This window comes from Polypterus senegalus, chromosome 14 (assembly GCF_016835505.1).
Source record: "Polypterus senegalus isolate Bchr_013 chromosome 14, ASM1683550v1, whole genome shotgun sequence".
Classification (NCBI taxonomy): domain Eukaryota; kingdom Metazoa; phylum Chordata; class Cladistia; order Polypteriformes; family Polypteridae; genus Polypterus; species Polypterus senegalus.
The window spans coordinates 89,653,284-89,677,105 of NC_053167.1; the positions used below are offsets into that span (position 1 = coordinate 89,653,284).

General features: G+C 42.5%; 1 protein-coding gene across 2 annotated transcripts in view; it reads left to right on the forward strand.

Annotated features, from left to right (window-relative positions):
* b4galt2 (UDP-Gal:betaGlcNAc beta 1,4- galactosyltransferase, polypeptide 2) overlaps nucleotides 1–23,822 on the forward strand; it is a 648,560-nt gene that overhangs the window by 387,180 nt on the left and 237,558 nt on the right. For both annotated transcript variants that reach the window (XM_039736141.1, XM_039736142.1), the window contains exon 3: nucleotides 18,502–18,737. In XM_039736141.1, coding sequence (XP_039592075.1) covers nucleotides 18,502–18,737 — 236 coding nt within the window. The remainder of the gene's footprint in view (nucleotides 1–18,501; nucleotides 18,738–23,822) is intronic.

Genomic DNA, 23,822 nt, shown 5'->3' on the forward strand with positions numbered 1-23,822 from the left:
AACGCGACGCCGACTCCTGGCGTCGCGGCCATTTTATTGGGGTGGAGCCGGAAGTGGAGGGAAGCTGGGAAGGACCGCAAGGGAGGATGGGAAGGATGACGTCAGGGCAAGATGGCGGAGGAAGGGCGGAAGTACCGCACTGCGGTCAAACCAGGTCTATGGTGCTGGAAGGTCTCTTTTTCTACAAGGAAGCAGAGGGAGAAAGTTAATACCCGCCATTCCCTGGCGTGAATGTTTTCCCAGGTGTTCTCGAATCAATCCGCTGCCTCCTAATCTGCGCGTGACCGATCCCCCTTAGCCCAGGACCGTCAGGTCGGGCGGACCTAACCGAGAGGTCGTGAATACGAGAGGGCATCGGCATTGGCCTGAAGGGTGCCCCACCGATAAGTGACAGTGAACTTATACGGCTGTAAGTCCAGAAACCACCTAGTGACCCGCGGATTCGCCTCTTTGTGCAGGGACATCCACTGAAGTGCAGCGTGATCAGTCACCAGAGCGAATTCGCGACCCAGCAGGTAGTAGCGGAGGTGGGTCACTGCCCACTTAATGGCCAAGGCCTCCCTCTCCACTGCCACGTACCGGTCTCCCGGTCCATCAGTTTCCGGCTAAGGTACATCACAGGGTGCTCGACACCATCGACGCTTTGGCTCAGCACGCCCAGGCCTGTGTCGGCGTCGGTCTGGAGAATAAGCGGAGCCCAAAATGGGCGTCCGTAACACAGGTGCCGGCGTTAGGGCCTTCTTTAGGTCACTGAACGCTGTTCTGCTTGTCGGTCCACACCACGCATAGGGCGCCCTTTTTGTCAGGTTAGTCAAGGGTGCTGCTCTTTCGGAGAAGCGGGGAACAAACCGGCGGTAGTAACCCGCAAGCCCCAAGAAAGCCTGCACCTGTTTCTTGGTATTCGGACGGGGCCATTCTAAGATGTCTTTAACTTTGGAGCCCTGTGGCCGCACCTGTCCTTGTCCCACGAGGTAGCCTAAATATTTGGCCTCCTTTAATCCAAAAAAACACTTTCGGGGGTTTATGCGGAGGCCGGCTTTAGCCAGTGTTCGGAGGACAGCTGCGACCTGCAGTAGATGCTCCTCCCAGGTGCGGAATAGATGACAACGTCATCCAGGTAGGCGGCACTATAGGACTGGTGGGGCTTCAGCACTCTGTCTACCAGGCGTTGGAAGGTCGCCGGGCCCCGTGCAGCCCAAATGGGAGGACCTTGTACTGCCAGTGCCCGCTAGGGGTGCTAAAGGCCGTTTTTCCTTTGCGGATGCCGTTAAAGGAATTTGCCAATACCCTTTTGTCATGTCAAGGGTAGTCAGATATCGAGCCGCACTCCAGCCGCCAAGGAGGTCGTCAATGCGGGCATGGGGTAGGCATCGAACTTGGAGATCTGATTCAGACGCCTAAAGTCGTTACAGAACCTCCAGGAGCCGTCTGGCTTGGAGGCGAGGACAATAGGGCTGGACCAGGGACTATGGCTCTTCAATTATGTCCATGTCCAACATACGTTTCACCTCCAGTTCGACCTCTGCGTTTTGCCTCCGGAGTCTGTAGGGCCTCTCCCGGACGATTACACCGGCTCCGTGACTATATCGTGGGCAATCAGCGGTCCGGCCGGGTGACTCGCTCACCACCTCGGGATGGCTCGGAGGTTTGGGCTAACTCCTGCGGCTGCTTGGGGGTCAGCTCTTCCCGAGGTTAAGGGCAGTTGTGCTCGTGAAAAGGGAGAGTGACCTATGGGAGCTGGGAAGCTCCTCTCTATCTCTCCAGGGCTTTAACAGGTTGACATGATAGATCCTCTCACCGGTCGACGCATTGGGCTGTTTCACCAAATAGTCGACGCAGTCCTTTCTCTCCTTAACCTCGTAAGGCCCTTGCCAGTGAGCGAGCAGCTTCGAGTGGGAGGTCGGGGCGAGCACCATAACTCGTCCCCGGCGGAACTCCCTGAGGACGGAGTTGCGGTTGTAACACCGGCCTGCGCTGCTTGCGCACGCAGTCACGTGCTCTTTTAGGAGGGGCCTGATCTTTGTGAGTCGGTCGCAGTTGCGCCACGTACTCCAAAATGTTAGAGGAAGGAAGGCCTCGGCCTCCCAGCCTTCTTTAGGATGTCGAGGATTCCCGGGGTTGTCGCCATATAACAATTCAAATGGGGAGAAGCCAGTAGAGGCCTGGGGTACCTCCCGGTAGGCAAAAGCACGGCGGGAGGAGCTGGTCCCAGTTCCTGCCGCCGCGCTGACTACCTTGCGGAGCATCTGCTTAAGCGTCTGATTAAACGCTCCACCAACCCGTCAGTTTGCGGGTGATAGACTGACGCTTTCAGGTGCTTTATCTGCAGTAATTTGGCTACCTCCTGAACGTATCCGATGTAAAGGGCGTACCCTGGTCCGTGAGGACCTCCTTGGGTATGCCCACGCGAAAACAAATTAACCAGTTCCGTGCGATGCTTTTAGTATTAGCGAGCGCAGGGGAACCGCCTCTGGGTACCGGGTGGCATAGTCCACCATGACTAGGATATACTTGTGGCCACGGGTTGAGGGCTCCAGGGTCCCACCAAATCGACCCTATCCTTTCAAAGGGTACATCAACTAGGGGAATAGGGACTAGAGGAGCACGGTCCCTCCTAGGAATCTGGCGGGTCTGGCACTCGGACAGGATTGACAGAACGCCGGACCTCCTCATTGATCCCAGGCCAGTAAAACCGGAGCTTAATCTCTCCAGTGTTTTTCGCCCCGAGGTGGGCCTAGGAGGTGAGCATGAGCCAACTCGCATATCTCCCGCCGGAAGGTACGCTGAATTAGCAACAACTTCCGCACCTCGCCTCATGGGTAGCCACCGGTACAACAGATCATTTCAAGGACAAAGAAGGGTTCCGCGTGTGGATCCGCCCGCTGTGAGCTGTTAGGCAGAACGACCGCATTCCGGGCAAAGCGCAGGGAATCATCATTCCACTGCTCCCTCTTAAAGGAGGCCGGCGTGGACCGAAACTGATGGTCCAGGCCGCCGAGAGGGTCTTGTGGCCTGGGCCTGGGAAGAGTTCCTGGCTAGTCCCTTCCCGCGGAATCTTCCGGTCAAGGTCCGTAGCCAGGAAAGGTCCCCGAACACCAGCGCCCATAGGGCCTGCCCTTGTGCACGGCGTGGAGGCCGCGGAGGGGTGCCTTTTCCCTCATAACAAGATCCAACAGGGCCCCGGGAGCGGTGAATGGCTTACCGCTGATTCTTTTAGACCAGTCTTGTCCCAAAGATCACTGGGAAGGGGGGTTCTGGCAACACAGCGACCGTCATTTGGGTTGGTTCCCCCTTCCAGGTGACATAACAGTGAGCGGAACGATATGACCTAGTCCCCCCATGCACACAAGTGACCAACAAACGCTGTTTTAACCACTGTTGCGGTAAGACAAAGCGGCGAGCGACAATGGTAATGTTGCTGCCGGAATCAAACAAAGCCACCACGGCGTGCCCATTTAGCAACACCACTCCCGTGTTCGACTCGCCAAGGGATGCGGCGGGATACAATACCTCTCCGACGACGCCCAGGTACAGTCCATAGGCTCCGGAGCGATGTTGTGGGGCAGGTTGGTAGGGTGGCCGGTCTCGCCACACTTGAAACAGCGGCGGACCCGCTTCTCTCTGGTCTTGGTGGCGCTTCTGCCGCGCGTCGAGAGGGCTCGGGGGTGGCCGCCCGTCCCTGTCGGTTCCCGCGAGCAGACTTTTCTGACCCCCCAAGTCGGAGGACCGCCATCTGACGCTCCAGGACGTCTAGGAGGCCCGACATGTTTTGTAGGCGTGTCCCCGACCTGCTGGGCGAGGGAACTGGGCATGGCATTGACCAGGCCTCACAGGCCACCTGTTCGACCACTTTCCGCACCTGGGGTCCCTCTGGCCGTAGCCAGCGCCCCATCTTGCCCCAGAACTCGAACGCCTGGGCGCGAGCAGGCCTTCGGGGTCAAAGCCCCAGTTCCGCCATTCAGCCGCCTGCTGGCCCGGGCTAATGCCGTGAGGGCCAGTATTTCGGGCTTGAGGAGGTCGTAATTAGCGGCCTCCTCCTCAGGAAGGTCATAATAGGCCCTGCGCTGGTCCTTCAGATATGGCGCCAGATGGACGCCCACTCGGACCGCTGCCACTCGCTCCGGTGGCCGTCCTCTCAAACATGCCCAGGTAAGCCTCGACGCCCTCCGAAGGGCCCATCGGGACTAAAGGAGGAGGCGCTGCCTGGGCGGGTCTGGTCTCGCCCGTTGGGCTTCTACCAACCTGGACCTTGTGGCCTCCAGCTCCAGGGTGGTGGTGGCTTGCGCCTGTTGCAGCGCCTGGAGCTGGACGCTCATTGACTGCAGCACAGTGTTGAGGTCCTGTCCCTCCGTCATCTCGATCTCTGATCCTGCCGCTACGCCAGTTGTAAAGGACCGAGGAGACAGCAATAAGAGTTGGGGTTTTCCGGCCCCGTGATATTGTATACAACAAGTATTTTTTAAATGAAAAAGGGTCAAAAGTATAAACCAAACAGTTCATAACGCGCCGCCTCCTGGGGTCGCGGCCATTTTATTGGGGTGGAGCCGGAAGTGGAGGGAAGCTGGGAAGGACCGCAAGGGAGGATGGGAAGGATGACGCCAGGGCAAGATGGCGGAGGAAGGGCGGAAGTACGACTGCGGTCAAACCAGGTCTATGGTGCTGGAAGGTCTCTTTTCTACAAGGAAGCAGAGGGAGAAAGTTAATACCCGCCATTCCCTGGCGGCTAATGTTTTCCCAGGTGTTCTCGAATCAGTCCGCTGCCTCCTAATCGCGTATGCGTGACACCAGTAAAGTGAGGCAAGCATTGGATTTCTATTTCTAAGTTCCAGCTAATGATACTTCCCGCCTTGTTTTGAATTAAATGTGATGTACTTGGCAAACAATTTGAAGAGCCTGAGTATAAAACATTACAATAGACAATTCTGCCACAGGTGAGGCTTTCAAGACCCTGCAGTTTAAGAAACTGACTTTATTGTGTAGTATTTCTAAACTGGAGAAAGCATGGTTTAGAAAGTGAGCACATGAAGACTGAAGGTCAAATCCTTGTCAAACACACATAAATAATTCAGAAAATAAGATTATAGTCTCAAAATTTGTAAGTAAAAAAGGAATTGGGTACATAAGTAAACCAAGATATTTTTGTTTATAAATTTTCATAAATGTTTTATATACACATTACACATTAAGAATGTGAAAAATAAGTTTGGTGCTTTAAAATTCAGGTACAGTAGCAACACCGAATTTTTAAAGCTGTTAAAGTAAGAGACCTCCTAATTCTACTACAATTGCTGCTACTACTATTAAAATTTAGATGGATTGAGCTAAACTAAAATCTAAGCCTATTGAGTTATTTGTTATAGAGTTATATAGGCAAATCCACATCTCTTACATTTCATTCAGTCAGTGTGCAAGTAGTTTCACAGGGCCAAACATGATACCTGAGACAAGAAAACACATCTATGGCCAACTCATTAAAAAGTTTACAGTGCATAGCAGTGAAATCCGACACCGACAGGCTCCACCCACCAGGTTTCTTCCTAAAAACCCACCCCAATTTTCCTCCACCCCATGCTCAATTTTACACATTTTTTCTCAGTAGCTGTATTAATTTTTCTCAGTACTTTTCTGTTGTCTTATTGTAAGACTGCAGTTTTGCTGGTTATTTCCAGCTTTTATTGTAATTAAGAAAATTTGAATTCCAAATCAAGCCATAATGACCCTGACAAATATGTTAAGTAAGATTTTAATTTAAAATATTTCCACTTACAGTAAAATTTTTAAAATTTGTAGTTCAAGTTCCTGTAGTATTTCTGTTTTATTAATGCTGAAAATCTTTATATTATAGCCACCACTTATTAAAAGACATGATTGGGAATAAACTATAGAACTCAACAACTCTTTATCAAAAGCAGGATTACCGTATATACTCGTACTTGCTGATAAATTCTCCTGCAGATAAGTCAGGACTTCATTTTACCGTATAATTTCTGGTATTTTATAATGTTGGTCGTATAAGTTTAATGTGGAAAACTATGATATGCTAATGCCCACCTGAGAGAGTAACCACAGAGCACACTGCCCTTCTTTTCTATGTATTGTACCTACGTAACCACATGGTAATACCTGAAATATTCTGAAGCAATGTTTGCACTAATTTGTGTTTTTTGTATCTCACACCCTCATACACCTTTATCGTAAGAGCATCTCTTATCTGCGATGGAGCTTTCAATCAGAAGAAAACATGAAGCTGGTTTTAAATTAAACGTCGTTGAAGTAGCGAAAGAAATTGGTAACTGCACTGCTGCAACAAAATTCGATGTGTCTGCAAAACTGAAGCGAGATTGGAGGAGGGAAGAAGATGTAAAAAAATAAAAAGTCGCATTTTTGAATGGGTGTATTAGTTAGGGTGTGATCTTATGATCGATTTTTCAGGTTTCAGGACCCGCCTTAAACATGAGTATATACAGTATATAGGGTACAGACTATAGTCCATTGAAGAAACACTAGCTGACATTTCTGAGAAATTTAATTTGTTGTAACATGCTGGAGTATGGTATGAAATTTCAGAATAATCTTCAATTCCATCCATCCATTATCCAACCTGCTCTATCCTAACTACAGAGTCATGGGGGTCTGCTGGAGCCAATCCCAGCCAACACAGGGCACAAGGCAGGAAACAAGCCCTGGGCAGGGCACCAGCCCACCACAATAATCTTCAATTCAGACCTGAAAATTAAAGGAGTATGAAATTCCTCATGATGGACAATGAATAATGTAATATTTAAAAAACAATATTCCCGAGGAGACCATAAGAACATTGTGTATGTGATTCATAGTTATGTAGAAATGTAAAATAATTTTTATTAGTATCATTATTATTATTATTATTGTACATGACCACCCAATAATATTAAATTAACATAATAGCAAAAATAATTTTACAGATCAAGTGTGATGACTTACATAAAAATTATATCTGCTATTGCATTAAATAATGCCCATCTACGAGAAACGCACTGGTTATGTCTTGCTTGTGGTTGTTATCATTGTTAGTGTGATGCCCTTACAGGCCAGTAATTTGGGCACATCCTTGACCACATGGGTGTCCATTAAATGTTCTTGACCTCCTTTTCTGGATTTGCTCCCAGTTAATGAGCTGTCAGTTTTCATTTCCTCCCTGTGTGTTTTCTCAGATCTACCAGAGGCCTGCTTATTATCCTTGGTGTATCCTTTTTTGGGGGATGGCAAGATTGTTACATGCTCATCAATCACTTTTTGTACTTTTTATTTTGTCTGCATTTTATTTCAGTGTGCATTTCATTTGCTTTGATCTGACTTTGATTGATTTGCTTTTAAGGAGAAGCACTTAATTTAAAAAGCTTTTAGGCTATTTCAGATTTTTGTGTCATGTTAAAACATTTTACCATTTAATTGTTCAGTATGATAAGTAAATATTTTTTTATAAAAAGCATATGAAAAGCTGCAGACCTTTTTGTAAAATAATAATCAGCCGCACATAATAAACTTTCCCATCCATCAGTTACTACCTTTTATCATAATTTTAAAGATTTGTAGCATTTGCTTTACTTCTGCTATGGTACGTGATCTTCCTCTCAAACAGTGCCAGTTTCAAAACATAAGAATAATTTCAAATTCACCTTGAAAGTAATACTAAAAAGTTATATGGATCAAATTAGACCAAGAGGCTTTTGTGCTGTGTTTCATTTGTATTAGCTAAATGTTTTACTTTTTCAAAGATTTTATCATGGGCTGCGTGAGAACCTTCACCTTACAAAGCAAAATTTAAAAATCCACATATTAAACTAGCTTTCATGAAATTTTGGAGTTTTCAGATATGTGTGTTTAATTTCATGAATATTTTATCGATGCATGTATAGCATGATGTATTTAACTTGATAATGAAATTGGAACTATTATAACTATTATAAATATGTTGTACAATCAAGATAAATAAATGAAATTGAACTGCAGTCTTGTATTGACTGGGGAGTCTTTAAAATGTATTGCTTAATTGACCAAAATGAAATTTTCAATAAAAGGTCAGGTTCCAAACCTGGGGTGCAGTATGTTGCTTATTATAATGATTTTGTCTCTGTATCAGTTTTATGTGTTCAAGATCTGAACTCCATGCCAAACTAGAAGGAAGTAAAATAGCAAAATCTTTTTGTTTCAGTAGTAAATCTGTTTTATCCAGTAAAACATGCAAGCATAATAAACAGGCAACCATGAGTTCATTTGAAAATCATTATTTAACACTGGCAATTCTCACTTTCAGTCTCCAGTATGCAGGTAGTTACATTATTTTGTTGTAGACAACTCCTCTTGACACATACTGCATGCTCAACGGCCACTCAACACATTGTTTAATAAACTGTCCTGTGGAAAAGCTCTTCAGCTTTACATTATAATTTGTAGGTTTTGCAGAACCCTGAACGTTGGCCTTAAATACTTTGTTTCAGAGATCCACAGTCCTGCGGTATTTCCACAGGACCCATTTAATTCTTTGTGGTGCAGGATGTCATTTTTATGCTGTGGATGGGAGCAAGCAGCTTGTGAGTAACATGTGGGTCTAAAGTAATCCAGTTCTTTAAAATACACACATTTTTAGCTTCTCCATAAATTATATTACACTCCTTTCCGTGTTATAGTGTAATTTATTTCCCCTAATCTTTTCTGGCATCAACATATATAAAGATTTACTCCTTGTTTGTACTGTGGTTAGACTGGGAAGGAAGTGGGTTATGTATGTGAGATTTATTACTATTTTTTCACTATATTATGTTAAAATGAGAAACCATTGAATACACATCATGAAAGAATAGAACAAAAAGCTTGTCATGAGTGAAAGGAAAGAACAATAAAAGAATTCAGTCCAATTTGTGCAGTAACAGAGCAGTCTCTCAGGACTGTGCCTCTCATGTAATTTGGTCAGGTAACTGACGACTCCAAGTCCGTGCCAACTTCAGCTTATAATGGTTGATCTGGAAGGGATGGAACCGAGGAATAGTCAGGTCGTATCTTTCCAGCTGATGGCCTTATGGACATCGAGAGAAAGAGAAACAAGTAAGTGACTGCAATACACAGATATCCTGTCCGGGTCATTCCCCTGAAAAGAAGATGCTTACCCTGTGCAGCTGACAACAGATAGACACTTATCCAAATCATTATAATAAACTGTACACATAGACTAGAAATCTAATTGTGTTATTTGAGTAACAATATACAGTACACTTAGTCTATCTCCTGAATTAAAACTAAAAAAAAGGTTTTAGGCCTATATAATAATCAATGCCAAGTCATATTGCTTTGCATCATAAAGATGATATACTATAAGCACCTAAAAGGTATGAAGCAATCAAGAATGTGCCTCCTGCAGGTGATGAATGGAATTTTTCATGATGGCATCCAATCTTAAAGTTAAAATCATTCTTCCTCTTATTTGTATTATTTTATGTCTCCAACTTCTTATTTAGAGCTTTATCTACTATGGTACTACTATGATAGATACTATGTAATCATTTGAAATATCTCATTTGGAAATTGTGGGAAAGCGATAAGTACAACACTGCCTCCTTTTGGTGTCTAACACAAATATAGTTGAAATGTCACTGTCCACATATCACAAAAAGACATTTTATTTTAAACAGTACCTTTCATAATCGGCACTTTTTTACCATGTCTTTCTGTTAAAGTTCAAGTAGAGATCTCATTATTGGGAATGTTATGTAGCATAAACCATTAAACTGTGGTTGATTGTCTACTGTCTTAGCCTCTGATGACCAATGATGAAAAGGAGGATGATGATGTAAAAAGCATTCAATTTATGAATGGATCATTATATACCAGGTTGAGCAATGTCAGTCCTAGAGGGCCGCAGTGGCTGCTGGTTTTCATTCCAACCCAATTGCTTAATGGAGAAACCAGTCCTTGCCAATCTCAGACTTTATTTAATTTTATGGCTTGTTAGTCTGCAATGTTAGATTCTTATATTGTAGATTTTGTTTCCTTTCCAAGGACAGCATCCAAACGATTGTAAGCCTCTTAAGTGTTTTATTAAACCAAATAGTGCCTGATGAATCATGTCACAATAATGAGACATACTCTGATAAAGGTTTGGGGCAGCCACCCGTATATTCTGGTATCCTGGCTGCAAAGTCGTTTTTTTTATCAAAATAAACAGCACTGATATGCATACAAATGAGTCCAAAACAAGACTGAAGATTTAGGGAAAAGGGACAGGCTTTTAAAGGGGGAGACAGGATGTGAGGTCATAAGGATCATGCTCATGTTCTTTAGCCATTGGTTTGAGCCCAGACATGACATCACAGGGGCTGGAGCTGGTAAGGTCTCCTTCCATTGGCTCGGTCCCAGAAGTGACGTCAAGAGAGAATGGTATATAGGAAAGAGAAAAAGAGTCAGTGCACTCTGCCAGCTCCCGGCATGCCTCAGAACTGCCGTCACTCAAGCCCTTTAGCTGCCTCCCATGTGCACGTGTGTGACAATCCAAACAAGTGTAAATGGAAACAAACTAGATGGAGAACTGCTGGCCCCTTTGTCATTTGCATCTTATTGCTAATCAGGTTCCATTAAAAATAGTGAATGCAGCTGTTGAAGACTGAAATAAGCGATTAAGGGTGGGGAACCTTAACAAACGAGACCACTAAAATAAAGCAGAAAAGTGTCACTTTAACAATAAGTCCTTCATTAGCAATATTTGACTCCTCATTTTGAAAATGGTTAGGAACAAAAACCTGCAGCTACTGCGGCCCTCCAGGACTGATGTTTCCCACCCTGTGGTATACAGTATAGAGTATGTATCTTATGCAAAAAAAAAATATTTTTCAGACACAAAATGACAAGGACCATATCAAAGTTATCAAGAGTGTTTAAAAATGTTTATTCTCTAGAGAATTTTGAAACTGAATGACAAATGGAAATGTTGCCTTTTCTGTAAACAGAGAATTGGAGTTTGTCCCACTGGTATAAGCTGTTTGATGGCTTAGAGGTTTACCAGCTGACTTTCTACTCGTTTTCTGCATTTTCCTCTCTCGTGGTGTCTTGTGAAAATAGGAAAATCTGTGAAAAATTGCTGACCTAATCATTCTTTAATTGAAACTGGATAAAAATGCTGACAAGTGCAGCTGTCTGTTCTAATGACATGTTGCCAATATGCATTCTTTACTTGTTTGCAGACCTGCCCCCTGTAGCACCTTTAATAAGGTAGGGTCCTGTAAATATTTAAAATGCTTTAAATAAGTCAGCTTCTTAATGAGTTGATAGTTCTTGCTTTAACATCGAGCAGTCATTTATGAAAAGCACTAAATATGGCACTTCAGTTCTGTGGTATTTCTAATATTAAGTCAAAGCTGGTACAGACTACTTTTAAACAAAGATAATCTAAAAATATTCAAAAATGGCTGGTGCGGTAGCACAGTGGTTAGTGTCACTGCTACATGGATCAGGCATTCTCAATTTGAATTCTGTGCCCATTGTGGAATCTGAACATTTTCCTATCCAAGGCTGTTTCCTACCTTGTGGCCATATGTGCCACGATAGGCTCCAGACCCCCACAATGATGAAATGGAAAATTGGGCGTGAAAAGTCATGTTGTGATGTTACCTTGTCAATTCATATCTTGAGCATGAGGACAGACTTGCCTAAAAATGGGGTGCTCACTTTTTTAACTTTCATAAGTCGGAAACTGTGGGCTTAGGAATCTTTTATAACTAAATACAAAATCAAGAAATACAAGAAAACTATCATGCACGTTCACACACCAAATGGCCATCTCACGAACTTGACAAGTGTTTGAAGAAAGAAAGGAAACAAGAATCTCAAGAATGTGAGTACACTAGAGAAAAGTGAAATCAAGACCCAAAACGTCTTCTTAAATTTATATTAGGTGGGCACACCTGGTCTTGGAGGGCTGTGGAGGCTGCAGCTTCTTGTTCCAAATAATGTGGTAATCAGATGCGGAAATATGTCAGTAAATGTACCATTATTTCCCTTGTCTTAGACTTCCAACAGTTTTAATGAATTTATATTCATTTTTAATTCACTCAAGTTTTCTATGAGACACTTCCATTTGACAGGCAATGTGGTACATTTTTGTAAATGTAGTTAAGTACTAAATAGCATTTCACAAAACAATAAGCACAGTACAAGAGAACTAAAAAGTGTAATATGTACATTCCAATTTCAACTTGCATATAAACATTTTTTCTTAACCTAGCTTGTGATATTGTTAGTTAATTGTAATGTTAACATATCTTAGGCTTAGGTCAAATGGAAACAATGTGAATTTCCCTTGGGATTAATAAAATATCTATCTATCTATCTATCTATCTATCTAACAAAAAGAAGATAGGAAGTCTTTCACCAGGGAGCATTATGAAAAGCAGAGATTTGTAGGTACTGATAATATGCAGGTGAATACCAAAGGTGGCAAATGAGTAAAAATGTTTTAGCTGAATCCATGATGCGGTTTCCGTTATCCTCAGCAGAATTAGGTTATAGTTTACACTTTCCATCAGCTCCTTTTGTTCTATGGCAGATGAGTGATGAGTCACCATATTGCGTTTAGGGCTGCAACTCCATCGTTAGAGGAATATACTGGTCTGTTTACAATGAGGAATGAGTTGTACTGACATACTACAAGAAACAACAATGATTTTATGTAAACAAAAACAAACAGGGAAAGGAACAGAAAAGGAGGATCATACAGGAACAAACTGAATTGGAACACACAGCAACATGATTTAAACAAGTGGAGCCTAATAAACAATGTGGATCCATGCAACATGCCAGCCAAGGAATGGACAAAGCACCCTGACAAGCTAATTCCACTTACATTTTCTTGCTGTTTTATTCATTCATTCATCTAGTTTTAGTTTAGTTTTTGTTTTATTTCCTCTTCGAAATGACAAACTTAAAGCAAGGAAGGGATTTTTCATCACTCTGAAACATTATAATTCAGTTTAATTGAAAAGCATACATCACAAACACATCATTTAGGCCTCATGCATTATCACAAAAACATTAAAAAAAAGACATTTGGAATTTTGTATTCAGCATTTAGCACTGTGTTTTCTGAAATTCAGCTTCAGCTTTGGCCAAGAATTTTCATGTAAGTGCCTCACTAATGAAAAGCATCTCAAAGTCTATCTGAAGTCGACAGTTCAAGAATTCTATAGCCCGGCACTCAGCCTGCTATTATAGTTGTGCTTATCTTTGGAATTTTAAGCAAGGTTGTATCTTCAGATATCCATGTAAACTCAAAAGTATGGACATTCAGTGGGGTGAACTAGTGGACAAGTCACATAGAGCTAAATCTCTCTCTCTCAGTATATACATATACTGTATACTATACTATGTATACTTGAACTCCTCCAATACAAGCGGCTGAAATGAGTTTCCTCCGCATGGTGTCTGGGCTTTCCCTTAAAGATAGGGTGAGAAGCTCAGTTGTCCGGGAGGGGCTCAGAGTAGAGCCGCTGCTCCTCCGCATCGAGAGGAGTCAGATGAGGTGGCTCGGGCATCTGATCAGGATGCCTCCTGGACGCCTCCCTGGTGAGGTGTTTTGGGCACGCCCAACCGGGAGGAGGCCCGGGAAGACCCAGGACACGCTGGAGGGACTATGTCTCCGGCTGGCCTGGGAACGCATGGGATTCTCCCGGAAGAGCTGGAAGAAGTGGCGGGGAAAGGGAAGTCTGGGCCTCTCTGCTCAAGCTGCTGCCCCGACCCGACCTCGGATAAGCGGAAGAGGATGGATGGATGGATGGATGGATACTATCTATATATGTATTAGGGCTGAGCAAGTTAATGCGTTATTATCACGTTAACGCAATAATTAATTAACACCTACAATTATTTTATCGCTTGTTAATGCAGTTTTTGTTATTATTATTTTGAAAGCCTTAGTCTCACTAGTGATCGATAGAGATCAGTGATCTTCTTGTTACAGCGCTTTTCAATATGCTTTTGCTAGAAGGAAAGTTAGCTTTGTTGATTTGACCTCGATTCCCTGCATATGCAAGAGTAGTGAACAGCAAACAGCTTCTAAAATGGCATGTAGAGAGATACCAAAGTGAATGCTCAAAGCAAAATAATCCATGGATGACCTTTTTCATATTATCGCTGAATCAACTGTAATTTGTCGGACTCCGATTTTGATGCAAGTGATCTGAGGTACCGGCATCATCTGTTCAGTCCCCAGCTGATCGCGGTGCTGAACACATTTATGTAGCTGATGCACCTATGGCAACGTTCGCCTGGGAGGGTAGACACTTAAGATGACAGGTGTGGCATGCGGCTGGGGGTGGAGCTCAGCCGGGACGCCCAGGAGGACCGGAGGAGGGCTTGTGTCTCCTCCACACCACGAGGGGGCAACCACCCTGGTTGTGTTGGGGGCCACGTGTAGAGGGCTTGGAAACCCAACCCTGTAGGGGCCCGTGGTCACGCCAGTGCCTTGGGAGCCCTGGACCTCAGCACTTCCGCCACACCAGGAAGTGCTGGGGGGAAGAGGAGCAGGAACACCAGGAGGACTTCCGGCTACACAGCTAGTGTTTCCGCCACACGGGGTTGTGTCGGCGGAGGCTCCTCAGGAAGCACGTGGAGCCCATCCAGGCATGCATAAAAGGGGCTGCCTCCCTCCAGTCGGGTGGAAGTGGACAGAGTTCGGAGAGGAGTGGAGGCAGAGTGAAGACTGAGCAAGGCGTTGTTGTGCGGCCAGGACTTGAAGGGGTGATTGGTGCTGCGGCACTGGGTTTGTGCACTTTACTAACTGTAATATAGTGTTGTAAATAAATGTGTGTGTTGAACCAACATGTCTGCCTGTCTGTGTCCGGGCTGTACTCCACACAGGATGTACAAACTATATTGCGTCTCACTGCATCTGCCACCACTATGTATCTGTCTCACAAAGGCAGCCCCAGACAGCTAGCCCACCGTGCATTCCTGCTGGCCCTCGAGCCGCCCCCCCACACAGCCACTGCTGCCGCAAACTGCAAACAGGTGCCAACAGCAGGCACAACAGGCAGCAACAGACGTTTTATGTTGATCTATGTGTGAAACCATTGCTTTGTGCGCTTTTCAGAAAACTTTTTGGAAAAAATATTAGCCCTCAATGAATTGCTACTGAACACAGACTGTTTATACTGCTCCCTTTTCTGCTGGTATCTGTTCAGATAAAAAAGAAAACAAATTTAGAAATATTAAGTTGCTGTTGCTCAGAAGGTGCCTGTTATAATGTTATGATCGTGGCTCTGGACTCTGAGGGTAACTTGTTTTTCTATAACAACCTAGATAAAATGTTAATTCCCTGGCAGTGGCAAATAGCTTTGGTTTTATTTTAAGTTGAGATTTACAAGAAATATTTTAATTGCTACTCTTTAAAGGGAATACTGCTGTTAAAAAGTACCTTATTTGTTTAAAGTGTTTACAAACTAAATACACACAATACACTACTTTTGAGTTAATTACTGAATTTTGCACATAACAATGTGATTGTTCTGTTGTCTGCGATTAATTGAGATTAAAAATTTTAATCACTGCCCAGCACTATATATATATATATATACACTGCTCACAAAAATTAAAGGAACACTTTAAAGAAACACATTAGATACATCAGATCTCAATATGAAGTTGGATATCTATACAAATAACGACAGGGCAATGTCTTAGGAACAAAAGGATGCCAAGTCTTTTAATGGAAATAAAAGTTTTCTGCCTACAGAGGGCTCAATTGTGTAGACACCCTAAAATCAGAGTGAAATGAAGATGTGGCAGGCTAGTCCATTTTTCAGAAACTTAATTTCTGCTACTCAAAATGCTTTTCAGTATCTTGTGTGGCCCCACGAGCTTGTATGCATGCTTGACAACGCCGGGCATGCTCCTAATGAGACGACGGATGGTGTCTTGTGGCATTTCCTCCCAGATCTGTATGAGGGCATCCCTGAGCTGTTGTACAGTCTGAGGAGCAACCTGGCGCGCCTAATGGACCGAAACATAATGTCCCACAGATGTTCTATTGGGTTTAAGTCAGGGGATCGTGAAGGCCATTCAATTGTTTCAATTCCTTCATCCTCCAGATACTGCCTGCATACTCTTGCCACATGAGGCCGGGCATTGTCGTGCATTAGGAGGAAACCAGGACCTACTGCACCAGCGTAGGGTCTGACAATGGGTCCAAGGATTTCATCCTGATACCTAATGGCAGTCAAGATGCCGTTGTCTAGCCTGTAGAGGTCTGTGAGTCGCTCCATGGATATGCCTCCAAGATCATCACTGACCCACCACCAAACCAGTCATGCTAAACGATGTTACAGGCAGCATAATATTCTCCACAGCTTCTCCTGACCCTTTCACGCCTTTCACATATACTCAGGGTGAACCTGCTCTCATCTGTGAAAAGCACAGGACGCCAGTGGTGGACCTGCCAATTCTGGTATTCTATGGCAAATGCCAATTGAGCTCCCCGGTGCTGTGCAGTGAGCACAGGGCAGTAGACATTTGGGCCCTCAGGCAACCCTCATGAAGTCTGTTTCTGATTGTTTGGTCAGAGACATTCACACCAGTGGCCTGCTGGAGGTCATTTTGTAGGGCTCTGGCAGTGCTCATCCTGTTCCTCCTTGCCCAAAGGAGCAGATACTGGTCCTGCTGATGGGTTATGGACCTTCTATGGCCCTCTCCAGCTCTCCTAGAGTAACTGCTTGTCTCCTAGAATCTCCTCCATGCCCTTGAGACTGTGCAGGAGACACAGCAAACCTTCTGGCAATGACATGTATTGATGTGCCATCCTGGAGAAGTTGGACTACCTGTGCAACCTCTGTAGGGTCCAGGTATGCAAAACTGCAAAACTAGTGAAGAAACAGTCAGAAAAGATGAGGAGGGAAAAATGTCAGTGGCCTCCACCTGTTAAACCATTGCTGTTTTGGGGTCATCTCATTGTTGCCCCTCTAGTGCATCTGTTGTTAATTTCATTAACACCACAGCAGCTGAAACTGATTAACAACCCCTCTGCTACTTAACTGACCAGATTAATATCCCATAAGTTTCATTGACTTTATGCTATACTCTGATTAAAAAGTGTTCCTTTAATTCTTTTGAGCAGTATATATATTGTCACAAGAACGAGACATGGACAGATAAAGAGTTGGGGCAGCCACCGTATAATATAGTATCCTGGCTGCAAAAGGTCGTTTTCTCAAAATAATCAGCACTGAAGTGCATTCAACGGAGTCCAGTACAAGACTGAGGAAACAAAGGAAAAGGGGCAGGTTTTAAAGGGGGAGACAGGAAGTGAGGTCATATGGATCTGGCACGTGGTCTTCCACCATTGGTTCGTAGCCGGAGGTGACATCAGAGGACTGGAGCTGGTGTGGCCGACTTCCATTGGCTCAGTCCCGGAAGTGATGTCAGGAGAGCCAGGTGAAATCCCCCGGGGATGGTCTACAGGCAAGGGAGAAAAGAGTCAGTGCACTCTGCCACACCCCGGCATGCCTCGAACTGCCTTCACTCGAGCCCTTTAGCTGCCTCCCATGCGCGCGTGTGACAAGGCCCCTTAGCCCAGACCCGGGGTCGGGCAACCTAACCGAGGTCGTGAACCGAAAGAGCATCAGCGTTGGCGTGGAGCGCCCCGACGATGAACGAGCGAAAACTTGTACGGCTGCAGGTCAAGAAACCACCGGGTGACCCGCGGATTCGACTCCTTGTGGAGGGCCATCCACTGTAGAGGTGCATGGTCCGTGACAAGGGTGAATTCTATGCCCAACAGGTAGTACCTCAGCTGAGTAATCGCCCATTTAATCGCCAGAGCCTCCCTCTCCACCGCAGCATACCTGGTCTCCCGGTCCAACAGTTTCCGGCTCAGGAACATGATGGGGTGCTCCACACCATCGACGCTTTGGCTCAGCACGGCGCCCAGGCCTGTGTCCGAAGCGTCCGTCTGGAGGATGAAAGGCAAAGAAAAGTTAGGTGCCATCAAAATAGGTGTGGACGTAAGGGCCTGCTTTAAGTCACCAAATGCAGCCTGTTTTTCTATATATATATGGAAACTTAGGAATGGAAGTTACAATAAATGGTGGTACTTTGGTTTATGTTTGTTTTTAGTTCGATAGGTTTGAGTCATATCAGATATATTGAAAAGTTGCACTGAAGTAACACATTTCTGATAACATTAACTAAGTATTACTGAAAATGTACCATTTTCTTTTCTACTTGAATAAATAATGCATGTTTTATGTTCTTATGGAAACACTGTGGAAGTCAAAGAAGCTCTAGTTAAACAATAGAACTGAGTCTTTTAGAAATTTTATGAGGCAAAAATATAAATAAATAAGTGATTATATGTCCCAAATGATTTCCTGTAAAGTAAAATTGTAGTCACTAGTAGCATTTCTGTGAAGAGCATTGATATCAGGACTGTTTTAATGTACTGAATATGACGATTAAATATACTTTCCCTTCCTGTCTTTGCAGTTGGCCGTTTACTGATTGAATTCAGCTCCCATATGACACTGGAGAGAGTGCAAAAAGAAAATCCTGATGTAACAGAAGGAGGTAAATACTCCCCACCAGACTGTAAAGCCAAGCAGAAAGTTGCTATCATTATTCCATTCCGGCACAGAGACCACCATCTAAAATACTGGCTCCACTACCTCCACCCCATTCTCCGTCGACAGAAGATTTACTATGGGATATATATCATTAACCAGGTAGGTCTTTTTTTCTAAATATGTACAGCTGAACTCCATTAATCCAGATGTGACGGGATCGTATGTGGTCCAGAATTACCAGAAGCTATCTTTAACATACTAGTTTTTATTTAATGTTACTAAGCAGCATGTTACTTAAATTGGCCACCATTTTCAATTGCATTCCTATATTTGTTTTGACACCTGTAATTCAAGAGCAATCTATTTTCAAATTTTCTTCTTCAGTTTTTGTTCCACTAACACTGTAAAACTTACTTATAGTTGTTATATTCTTGTAACCTACACCACAGAAATGAATAATAAAATAAATAAATAAATAAAGGCACAAATAAAATTAAAGCATCAAATAAAGAACTGAGGGTATGTTTACAATACCAGTGGCAAATGTCTACTGAATACAGTAGCTGAGTGATTAATTTTGCTGGTGTAGCAGAGGAGAGGGGCTGGTCGTTTCCAAGACTTCATGATTCATCCCCCTTCCTAATCTTGATCACATGCTATGGCGCACCAACACATTCCTTCTTATTCAGTACAGCGGGCATCTGCCACTTAGTGTTCATGGACTAGCTATAGTCCTTCATTCCTGGTCTTCTTGTTTACAATAACATCAAGACTGTAATGGCACTGACAGTCTTGGCATTAGGCACTGACAGTATGATCTGGCATTCCATCATGCAAATGAGAAGCTTCAGAGCCCGTCGCAGAGGTGCCTAAAAATGTCAAGGCTGCCAAATCATATAAGAAATTCAACTTGTGTCTTTCTAAGGACCATGAGCCTTGTGTCTTTCTAAGGACCATGAGCAAGAATCCCATTGTCACTTGACGGTGGCAAGCACGGCACTGGTGAATTTAGTTAGTCAAGCCCATTCTGGTACACATATTGTACAATTTACAGAAAAACACTCATGATTCAGTCATGTTTATAATTTCTTCCATATATATTTTTTCTCAATAGTTAGAGCATTTCCATGACTGAAAATCCAGTCTGAATTAAATGAAAGTCTGGATCATTGGGGTCTGGATTAACAGGGTTCTACTGCATATTGTTTCATAATATCGACAAAAAATGCTTTTATATTATTAATAGTAAAACATTTTAAGTACCCAGTGTTTGATTCAGACAGATATAAAAGAGCACATCGGCAAAACAAAACCTCTGAAGAAGCGCAAAGTCACTTACCTACTAACATCGGCAAAAAGGTATCCCTTTTACTTTTCATCCCACCGCTAATGCAAAAGCGAGATGAGAATGAAAATAAAACGAAAACTCAGAGGAGAAGGATGCTCAAAGGAGTTCCTTTCAATTAACTGATATCTCTATATTTCATTTTTTTTTTTCTGACGATTTCAATAGTTTCTAGGATCCCGGGCTTTTTACAGCACAGGTTTACACAGCTAGTATATATATAAATGATTACCTGCAGAATCAATGTTATTTATGTTTATGTCCCTTAATTGTCAGCTTTATTAATTGAAATTAATATAAATTAACAAACAAATACAAATAAATTGTATTTGTTCTTATGCTGAAAATAGCAAAAAGGAGTTTTAGTTCATAAAGATGTCTGAGTCAGTAATAGTTTTTTTTAAAAGGTAAATATGTTAATTTGTAATTAAAAATGTGTTAGCTCACTTTTTCAGGGCCATGTGATGCTACTTCAATTTGCCTTTCAAGGTCATTTGTGCTTCAGGGAATAGCTAGCCTTAATATGAGCTTTTTATATTTTTTATCTAAATCATTTTATTTTAGAAATGAACAAGGCCATCAGTCTATAGTGTTTTTATATATGGGAGATTGCATTTTTTTTTTAATTCTGGCTCCATATATTATAGATCATTATAGATCATCTTAGTTTGTTTCAGAATTCTGAGACCTTTATCATCTTTGAATATTAGAGTGTGGACGACGATGTTTTCTTTGTTCCCTTGTACTAATTCATTTTCTGAAAAGTCAGTTTCACAACACCTTGTAAAAGCCTGCTTTGTTTTTAGCTAACAGAAAAATATTTGTGCTAAGGACTCAAGGTCCATGCCTTCCACACATGAGGCTGCCTTATCATTTTGTTCCTTAGCTTACATCTGAGCCATAACAAAAGGAGCCAAGAAAATCAGGTTTTGTAAGAGGCACAAGGATTGTGTATAATAAATTTGTTGACTGTTGTATTTTATAATGATAGTAGCTCACGCATTCTAGGGGTATAAAACTGGACCCCACCCAACAGACGGGGTTCAGAAGAGCCCTGACGCTGTCATGTATATTTGATTGTCTGCTTTTCTGAAACTCTTCTCACCGTGACTCTGAAAATAAAGCTTCTTTATAACCGCACCTGCTGTCGGGTCTGAGTTTCGTCCACAAGTGTCATCATTGCATTGAAATAATTCTGTTAGATCATCCTTATGGAAACCTTTGAATATTAGGTCCTCATGTAGCTATACATGTTTGTTCACCACTACATATGTTTAATTATGTTGTCTTGTCAGCACAGGGTGTGACTTTCAATGCTCAATGCGGTTGGTGTAGGCAGTGGCCTCTTGAGACCCTGAATTGGATTTTAATGACACACATATAGTATTTAGTATTCTGTAGGTGATCACACCTTTATCTGCGGTAGCATAATGTTGGTAGCACAGTTATAGTAAGTGTCCTCCTCAGGTGTCCGAAGTGGAGTTTGAACAAGCAGCCTTCTGGAAGCCAATGCATTTAGTCAGTAGCACCATGTACTTTATATATGCCTTTCATAATGTAGGTAACACAAGTGCAGATTCTGTCTGTGGTTTATCTGTTATTAAACTGTGTGATTTCATCAGCTGAAACAGCTAATTCATGGACACCTCCTAAGATATTGTCTTTTTATTATACCACCAAATCTTTTCATCAAAGAATCAGCAAAGATATCACTTTAACACTTCAAGCGGTTTGTTGTCAGTGCTGTATCTTTAGGTTTGTTACTTTTTTAGTTTATTTTATTAACTTTCAGCAAAATTTGCTTAGCAAACATACATATCAGTTCAAGATTAAGCTGTCAGTTCATTTGCCTAATGTAACCATCTTCCCATTTTCTAAACTTGTGATTATGGGGAGGTGAAGCCTACATAAGCAACCCTCTACATGAGGCAGGGGCCAGACCTGGATGGGAAGCAGTTCTTTGCAGAACATACTCAGTTCCGCCTGCCAATTAAATTAATGTGTATGTCTTGGGAATTTACGAGGAAGTCAAATACATCAGGTTTGTTATGTGTGCTTTCTGTGTTTTTACCAAATGAAAATACCATTTAAAGTAAGAAATGAATATAATATGAGATTGCAGTTTCACTGTCCAGTGTACCAAGTAGTGAGATGTAGAGCTAAAGTAATGTAGAGCAGCAAATAAGAATATGAAATGTGATATGTGAAAAATGCACTTTTAAAAATTATGACAAACTTGTTCTCCCCGCCTATAATTCTAAAACAAAAGAAAGAAAGAAAGAAAGAAAGAAAGAAAGAAAGAAAGAAAGAAAGAAAGAAAGAAAGAAAGATTGATCTGAAAGCTGTCTAGGGCAGCTGCTTCCTTACTTGAAAATTGCCGGAGGATGTCTTTTATCGCTGTCTGCCCATTAAAGTGGTGAGAAATGTGAGGTATAGACTATAAAGTCTGCTATTGTGAGCTTTTTGCAGGAGTCCTGGTTTGCAGGAAAACAAAGTGTAATAGAATGCAAGAAAATGCTTTTATGTTCCCATCCTGGAATTTCGAGTTGTGTTTAGATTAATGATGCTTATGTTTTGCTGTTATATGTCAAATTGTTTGGGTGCTTTTTATTCCCATGGTGTTGAAAGTGGTGAGGTTGTGAAAAAAAACTCATTTTGTTTCAGTTCCAATAGTGAACAGACATGTTTTCTTATATGTCGATGCCACAGGTATTCCAGTCCTGCTTGTGGAAGTCACTTTTGTCTACTTTTTTTATTATATCAACCAACTTCTTAAGGGCAGCATGAAAAATTAATGGTTAGTTCAAAGGACTTGGGTTAAATTCTTGACCTGGTTTGTCAAAACTTGAATAATAAACATGTTTTAAAGAACCATATGCAACATGCTGGTGCTGTTTTGTATTTGATGTCCTTGTTATTTATTTTTGTTTTTTTTCTGTCATCTTTGAAATCTTTATCAGTGAGAAAGCTGTTAGAATATGAATTGTATATGTATTTGTTCCTAAATTGACCTTTTACATTTTTGTCCCTTAACACTAGAATTACCAGAGCCTACGAGAAAACTTGTAAATCTGGCACACCTTAAATACGTTCACACCTCTCCGTCAGCGTCTTTTGTCCTGTAAATGTGCCGATTAAGACAAGCAGCAAGCAGCCTGCAATTCAACCACCCACCATTGCAGTACATTCACAAACTTCTCCCAGCTCATGCCTTGTTTGATTATCTGGTAGTGAAGTGCTGGAGTTTTAGAAATAATAGATCGTTATTCGGAACACATGCATTTCATGTGTGTTCCGTTTCTACAGTAATCTGTGTAAACACATTGTTAAAACAGAAACTTTTTCATATTTTAGTAATAAATGTTACAAAATGTAGGCATAAACTATAGAATGTGTGAAGCCTGAAGTCCAAAGATCAAATAAACACTTTCACAAAAGGGTCAAGGGCGATACAACAGCTTCTTTGGGGTAGCGGTAAGATTTGCTGACTTGTAATCAAGAGTGTTCGATCCCCACTGCCTCCTATATTTGCTGTTTTCAGTAGTGAGCTGCTCTTATTGTTAATATTATACAGTGCACGCATACATTTTGATTTGCGTCTGTAACAGACCGTGTACAATTATAGTACTGTACTTGTAAATATTACCGTTTTTTTTTTCACTTTACTTCACAATCATGATACATACTACCGCCCTAGGGATCTGAGGCTGTTAGTTTTTATTTGAAACTAGGAGTAACTGTAGATGTGAGTGGTGTTTTGAGGCTCACACAGAATTAGTATGCACCGTATGGTTTATGATGTCAAAAAAAAAAAACAGAGACGTAGATATATATGATATTTGGAATTATTCATTTTATGACCTTTTATGAGGTCAGTTCAGTGCTATATGCAATCATCA